Consider the following 7,672-nt stretch of genomic DNA (forward strand, 5'->3'; position numbering starts at 1 on the left):
GCACGTGTGGTCTTCATGCCTTGGCTGGGCCCCGGGTCAGGGAGCAGCCGGAGCAGGTCAAGAGGAAGGAAGGAACCATGGAGCCGCTGCTTCGTGCCAGCCCCAGCCTCCACCGTCCTCCCTGCAGGTCGCTGGGGCTTATCTGCCAGCCAAGCCCTTCCTGTGACGTGTGGGAAGCTGGCACCGGGACACACAGCCAGCCCATGCCCCTCAATCCTCACCCAAAGCCCACTGAGCACTGGACTCTCCCCAGCCCGGCCAGTGCCTTTCACTCCTGACCCACATTCCCCTGCTCCCCAGCCCTGCTGGTGCCCCTTATCCCTGACCCATACTCCCTTACCCCACAGCCTTAGGCTTTCCTCAGCCATGCTCCTCACTCCCTGCCTTGTGCCTTTTTACAAGCTGCCAGCCTGAGCTAGCAGTGCGTTAGTAGCTGGGAAATAATTGCTCAGGATTCCCAGTAGACAAGGAAAGCAGTAATTAGAGGATGGCACCAAGAGAAGAGCGGTGGTGGCAGCCTTCCAGCCCTGCCCATTTCTAACCAGACTCCACTCTTCTCCCAGACCTGGGATAAAAATTCAGGCATCCTAACCCCATCCCCCACTCTCCCTCTTTTACCTCCTAGCCTCTCAGAGCCAGGAATATTACCCACGCATCCTGGCTCATACACCTGCAATACCCCCAAGATCACGCTGTCCTACCAGAATTGGGATGAAACCCAGGCGTCCTGGCTCCTAGCCACCCATGCAATATGAGTGTCCTGATGAGTCCTTATTCTTAACTGAAGTTGTGCGTGCATAAAGGGGGTTGCTGAGGGAGGAAATGGGGCAGGACTGGTGGAGAGGGTGTAGTGTAGGGAGAAATTTCCCCAGGGTCCCAGGCAGGGAGAACTGGACCAACCAGTCCCACAGGTCTGGCCCTGTGGTCTCCTCTGCCCCTCTCCCTCTCATCACATGCCACATTCATGAGGGAGGGGCTAGACCAGGAAGGAGCCTTGCTGATACAGGGAGTAGAACCAGTCTTAGCTCCCCACCTCCCAGCTTTTTTCCTACCAATTAGTCCTGGCAGCCAGGGATGAAACCCAGGTGACCTGACTCCCACCCTGCCAAGCCCTGCTCCCCTCCCAAAACCCAGGAGTCCTGCCTCCCAGCCCAGCCCCCACTGCAGGGCTAGGACACAAACCCAAGCATCCTGCAGAGCCATTTTGCTGCTGTGCCCAGAAGCCAGCCAAGCCAGGAGTGGCCCCAGGTTGGTGACATTATTCCTTGAGAGGGGGCAGTGGCTGAGGGTGGGGTGGGAATGCACTCATCTTCCCCAGGTGGTGTGGGGGAGACGGTGCTGGTGAAGAGGGACAGGTCACACGTTGCTCCATCTGAGTCATTCAGTGGACTCCATTAGAGCAGTCCCAGGAGAGATGGGTGCATTTCCAGTAAACCATTATGGCCCAGTAATTCCCTCTCTGCTCTGTCCCTCTCCATTTGGCTCTGAATAGTACAGACAGAATTGCATGAAGTGAGCTCATCTCCTCCCCACAGTCACAGGAGGCAGCCAACAGTGAAATGAGTTGCCTGGGTCTCTGCCAAGTGACTGGAAGATGAGGAATTCCAGTTGGGAGGGGCTGCGGGTCAGGAGAAGGGGTCACAGGCAGGGCTGAGGAGGGCAGGGAGGCATGAGTCAGGAGACGGGCACCAGCAGGGCAGGGGGAGCTCTTCCTCCGAGGGAAGTGGTCACGGCAGGGTGCCCAGCTCTCCAAACCACCAGCTCTGTCTAATGGCTGATGGCTCCCACTTGTCTTCCAGGCCCCTCAGTGACTTGGTTGGTGGGTCAGCCCCTGACCTCAGTCCCAGCACTTTCCAACTTGCTTCCTCCCACTGGCAGAGCTCCTGTCTCTTCCAGGCATTGGCAGCAGGGACTAGCCAAGCTGCTTAAGGGATTTGGGCACATCCTCATCACATATGAGAACAGGATTTGGGGTTCTCCATCCCTTAGGACTGCTTTGGAGCTCATCTTGTCCCATGTAAGGAAACTGAGTCACAAAGGGCCAAGGGACTGGTGCAAAGCTAGGGGTAGGACTCAGGACTCCCTGTTTTAAGAGTCATACATAGTGTGTGGGGGTGGGGGGGCATTGCTTCTCTTCACCTGTGATTGCATGTTTCTTGTTTCTCTCCAGCTGGTATTGTGTGTTGTGTTGTGTTGTGCATCTGTAGTTGTCCTTTGTGTGCTGGCGCGTATTCCACGTCCCCCCATTTTGGAGCCGAGCTGGACCCCATCCTGTGAGCTTCCTCTGCAGCAGTGAATCCTGGCAGGCAGCCATCAGTCTTTCACAGTGGGGTGCCTGGGGGAGTAGTCAGAGGATATGAGGCCTCCTGTGGGAAGGGGGGTGCAGGGTGTCCCATCTTACTCCAACACTAAATCCCTTTATCTGAGAGACAGGACTGAGACCAGCCCTACCCCCCACCCCAAGCCCTGCTGGCCCCCCTCACTCCTGACCCCCAGCCCCCAATATCCACACAGGCCTCAGAGTCAGGATGGAGGGCATAGCTAGGGTGGAGGCCAAGGAAAGCAGCCCCTGGGTTATTTCCCCTGACTTGGTGGGACACGGAAAGGGAGGACTTCAGAGACTGGCCCATTCTGGGTGGGGTGCATGGGGTAGGTGCGACTTCCCCTCCCTCTAGTTAACCCTGTGAAGGCTGGGTGACAGGCAAGCTCCCAAACAAAGGTTGTTATCTGCAGTGTTGCCATCAGATAGGGACCAGTACTCATAGTGGCCTGAGTTGCTTCCTGGAGGCCTGGGTCCCATTCCCCTACAAAGTCTCTCCCCATTGAGAACAGGGACTCCTGGGTTGCATGTCTTCTCTTGTTCTCCCCCACCAGGGAATGGGGGCCCCTCCCAGACTCCTGGGTCTCTTTTTCCCAGCCTTAGTCTCTCCTGCCTGGCCATGAAAGTGTTAAGGCTGTGGGATAGGAGCCCGCAGGGCTGGGCTAGGGAAGCGGGTGTGGAAGAGACTCCCGGCAGCTCCTGCCAGAAATCCTGTGCAGTGCAGCCCAGGCTGGAAGAGCAACACCCTCCACTATTCCCCATCTGGGACCAGCTAGGTGAGGGGAGATATTCCCGCAGGAGATCCAGGCCCATCACCAGGGTACCTGGGCATCACTCATGGGTGGGAAAAGGTTGCAGCCCCTGGCATAGATGGGGCTGGGGGATATGTGGGGAGGGGGGGAAATGGAGCGGAGCAGGACCTGGGACACTTGCTAGTGGGAGAGATAGGGCATTCCAGGAATGGATGGGACAAACAGAACAGATCAACAGACAGACAGACAAGCGTGTGTGGCATATATGGACATAGAGAGAGATGTCCAGCGAAGGATGGATGGACTAGCTAGCTAGCTAGATGGATGAATGGGGCATGTAGGGATAGTTGGATAGACAGGCACATGGGTGGATGGTTTTGGGGGATGAACAGATAGATTAGTGGAATGCAATTACTTATTTTTGCATCCATCCACCCCATTTTCTATCTATCTATCTATCTCTGTCAAAAGAGCTCCCAAGAATGGGAAGCCTGCTTTGTGCTGGGAGACTGTGGAGTGGGGAGTGAAGAGCATGAGCCCTGTTGTATCTCCAGGCCCACATTAACTTACATTAACCCTTTCTTCTCTTTCCTTAGCTATTCAACCCTCTCATCATAACGGGGCTGATGAAGAAAGGTGCGGGGCGTAGTCCCCCCTGAGACCAGGACCCCAGAACTGAAAGCAGGGAAACCCCAGGGACAGGGAGAGTCCCCTTAAGGGTGGGGTTAGGGGGCACTGGGCCGGGGAGGACAACTACTTGCTGGCCAGTGGTTGGAGAGCCTTGGGAGGCGCTTGGGGACTCTGAGGGGCATGGGAGGAGGGTGGGCTTGCTGAGGAGTGAAGGATCAAGGAGCTGGTAGGGAGCAGGGTGCACTGTGAAAAGGGCGGAGCGGGGCGGGTCTCCAGGGTGAGGTGAGAAAGGGAATCTATGGAGTGAGGGAAAGGTGTCTCAACGTGCCCAGCAAGGGAAGAGGAAGGCAGGAGTGGGAGGGCGGGGGGTTCCCCAGAGAACAGGGAGGGGGAGGTCCCTGGGGGGCACAATGCCCTGTCGCCAGCGCCCCCCAGCCAGCGAGCCCCCACGCCAGGAGCTGTCCTACGAGAGCTACTACAGCCTGAGCCAGCTGTACCCACTGCTGCTGCTGCTGCTGCTCCTCGTGCTGGGCACCTGCCTGGCACTTGCTGCCACTGCCATCGCCACTGGAAGGGTGAGGCCCAGGGGAGATGGGACATAGATAGAGCTGGTGCCAGGGGTTGGAGGGCTCCTTGCAGCCCTTGACTGGGCCCCCAGTCCCTGACCCATCCCCAAGCCCTTCCCCTACTGCCCTCTGTAGCTCCCAACTGGGATCCATCCCCTTATGTGGCCCCAACCTACCCCCCATAAAAGCCCCCTACTCAGTCCCTCTCCCATACACCCCTGCTCCCAACCCATACAACCCCTCACTGCCCATAACCCAAATCCCAGGCCCACAGACAATCTTCCACCACCTGCTTCCCCCAACCCCCGCCCATTCCCAGCAGAAATGCCAGACCAAATCCATCCCCCACAACCCATCTCCCATAGGCCTCCTATACTTTTGCCACAGCACCTGACACATCTGCACATCATCCTTGCTACTCTCACCTGCTACCTAAGCCCATGCCCTGCTTGCCAGTACTACCCATAAACCCTCCACACACCCCAGCTCATCCTTCTGCATCTCCTCCCACCACCTCTTGCTCTCATCTACCCCTCCATAGAATCATAGAAAATGAGGGTTGGCAGGGACCTCAAGAGGTCATCTAGTCCAACTCCTTGCTCAAAGCAGGACCAGGCCCAACTAGATCATCCCAGCCAGACTAGGTCATTACAGCCCTTTCCCATTCAGTTTCCCCACTCCACCCCTTGCATGGTGTGGGAATAGCCCCCTGGATGCGGGGGCCGGTGCGGGGGTGGGCTGCTGGAAGGCAAGCCATATGGGCTAAGAACAGACCCTGGCAGCCAGGACTCTTCCTGCAGACCAAGACCACAGAAATCGCTTTCTGTTCCTCAAAGGGTTAACAGACAAAAGTGGGGTGGGGGGAGGACTGGATGGGACCTGAGGACCAGAACAGGACATCTCATCCATGATTCACTGCCACCTAGCGGTATAATACATGAACTGCCCCATTACAGCCCCGTAGAGACCCCAGGGACTTGGGGGAAGAAGAACACCTCCCTGCAGCACAGTGACCCCTACTTCCTCCCACCCTGGGCCTGTAACAGGGAGCCCCCTCCTGCCCCAGAGTCCTGCAGTCCATATGACTTCATGTGTATTTTACAGGATCTCGCCTCTGACCTAAGCTTTTTCGTCACCTTGTTTGTGGCCCTGGCTGCATTTTCTCTTGTCCTCATCCTCGCCTGCATTGAGAGCATCTTCCAGAGATGCACCCGGGTCTTTTCTGCTGTCATCTGGGCTGGACTCCTTGCCATGGGCCATGTCTTCGTGTTTACAGGTGGTGTGGTTAGTGCCTGGGACCAGGTGAGAACTAGGGAGGGGGAAGCTGTTCTGTGTGGTGGGCATTAGGGGGTAACAGAGGATGAGGAGCAGGGTGTTGGGCACAACAGAGGGTGACCCATGAGGTGGCCACCTCTATAGGGGAATAGTGCCCTGTGATGATGTAAAACAGAGAGGTCCTACGGGTAAAATAGTAACAGGGTTACATCAAGACCTACCTCAACTTGCCTCTCCTCCAGGTTGCCTTCTTCCTCTTCATTGTTTTTATCGTCTACACAATGCTGCCCATCGGCATGCAGGAAGCAGTGGGTGCTGGTTTGGCCTCTTCTCTCTCCCACCTCCTCATCGTGGGGGCCTACCTGTCGGCCAGGCAGGGCTGGGAAATGGAGCTGGCCCTGCAGGTGAGTCTTCCTCCTCTCCTCTGAAGCCCTTCTTGCCCCAACCTCCCTGCTGCGGCCTTTCCCTGGGGGGGTGGGGTTTCCAGTAGCCCCTTTTCTGTCACCCTTCAGCTGACTCCCCTCTGCTGTTCTGCCCCCACCTCCTAATACCAGCTTCACTTCATCTCCTATTGATGCTTCCCCTATCCCCCATCCTTGCTTCAGGGTCCCTCTATGTGTTCCCTTTTTGCCTTTTTCCCCACAGATGCCCCATATATTCTCAACCCCTCCAGTTCCCTTTTCCCACTTCCCACCCTGTCTCACTGTCCCTGTTTACCCTGCCCCCCCAGCTCCTGGCCAATGCGGTGATCTTCCTGTGTGGGAATGTGGTGGGAGCCTATCACAAGCACCTGATGGAGGTAGCCCTGCGGGAGACCTTCCACGAGACCTTCAACCTCATCCAGTCCCGGGTCAAGCTGGAGTCTGAGAAGCGACACCAGGTGAAAAGGAAGAGGGCTGATCAATGAGGGCTCCCCATCTGCCTGCCTGTGTCATTGCTACATACCCCTGTCTGCCCAGATGTCTTTCCTGCCACTCATTGATTTTCTATATACAGCTCACCATCCATCCATTAATCCATCCATCCACGTACATTCTTGACATACCCTTCTATCTTCCCTTTTTTTCCATTCACAAATCCCCACAACCATTCATTGCTTCAAAAACAGCTACCTCCATCCACTCATTCACCGAAACACCTACCCACCCATCTCTGGCACCTATCACTCCCTTTCTTTGTCTCCTCCAGGACCATCTCCTTCTCTCAATCCTGCCTGCCTACATCGCCATGGAGATGAAGGCTGAAATCATCGAGCGCCTCCGAGATGGGGGGCAGGTGCCACGGAGACATGAGAGTGCTAACAACTTCCACAGCCTCTATGTCAAACACCACAAGAACGTCAGGTACCGGCACCCCCAACACGGGTCCCACAGATGGAGGAGAGAAGAGAAGAGGGAAAGGATGGGGAAGGGAGGGGCATGTAGACAGAGCAGTAGTGGAAGGAAAGGGTCTGAAGTGAAGAACAGGAAAGGCAAGACACAAATGGGGGAGGGAAAAGGCAGCTGGATTGGGGTATGGGAGGGTTATGAGGTGGGACTGGAGTGAAGAAGCAGATTGGGCGCTTGGAGACATGGGGTTTGGGGAGAAGTCAGGCAAGGAGGAGGGAGGACCTCCCCACTCCCCTTCCACCTTCCCAGGCCCTTCACGCTCTCCCTTGTACCCCACTAGTATCCTCTATGCTGACATCGTGGGATTCACTCGCCTGGCCAGCGAGCTGTCCCCCAAGGAGCTGGTGTTGATGCTGAATGAGCTATTTGGCAAATTTGACCAGATTGCCAAGGTGAGAAATCAGGTTGTCTTCCCTTACCTCCTTCTGGGGGGCTCCCCTGGACCTGAGACCCCCCCTGCAACTCCCGTGGGACCATATGCCCCCCCCTTGCAGTAGGTAGAAAGCTTCTTCTGAATCTGCAAGCAGATCTGGACAGGTTGGACAAGTGGACAGAAAACAACACAATGCAGTTCAACAAGGAGAAATGCAAAGTGCTGCACCTAGGGAGGAAAAATGTCCAGCACACCTACAGCCTAGGGAATGACCTGCTGGGTGGCACGGAAGTGGAAAGGGATCTTGGAGTCCTAGTGGACTCCAAGATGAACATGAGTCGGCAATGTGACGAAGCCATCAGAAAAGC

General features: G+C 56.3%; 1 protein-coding gene across 1 annotated transcript in view; it reads left to right on the forward strand.

The window, feature by feature from the left end:
• The first annotated feature begins 2,330 nt into the window (after nucleotides 1–2,330).
• The window catches only part of ADCY4 (adenylate cyclase 4), a 35,572-nt gene continuing 30,230 nt past the window's right edge, over nucleotides 2,331–7,672 (forward strand). Inside the window, 7 exon segments of the mRNA XM_025194376.1 lie at nucleotides 2,331–3,096; nucleotides 3,669–4,277; nucleotides 5,373–5,570; nucleotides 5,786–5,947; nucleotides 6,274–6,423; nucleotides 6,732–6,886; nucleotides 7,212–7,323. Coding sequence (XP_025050161.1) covers nucleotides 4,113–4,277; nucleotides 5,373–5,570; nucleotides 5,786–5,947; nucleotides 6,274–6,423; nucleotides 6,732–6,886; nucleotides 7,212–7,323 — 942 coding nt within the window. The 5' untranslated portion in view covers nucleotides 2,331–3,096; nucleotides 3,669–4,112.

The sequence above is a fragment of the Alligator sinensis genome, unplaced genomic scaffold (genome assembly GCF_000455745.1).
Source record: "Alligator sinensis unplaced genomic scaffold, ASM45574v1 scaffold25_1, whole genome shotgun sequence".
Classification (NCBI taxonomy): domain Eukaryota; kingdom Metazoa; phylum Chordata; order Crocodylia; family Alligatoridae; genus Alligator; species Alligator sinensis.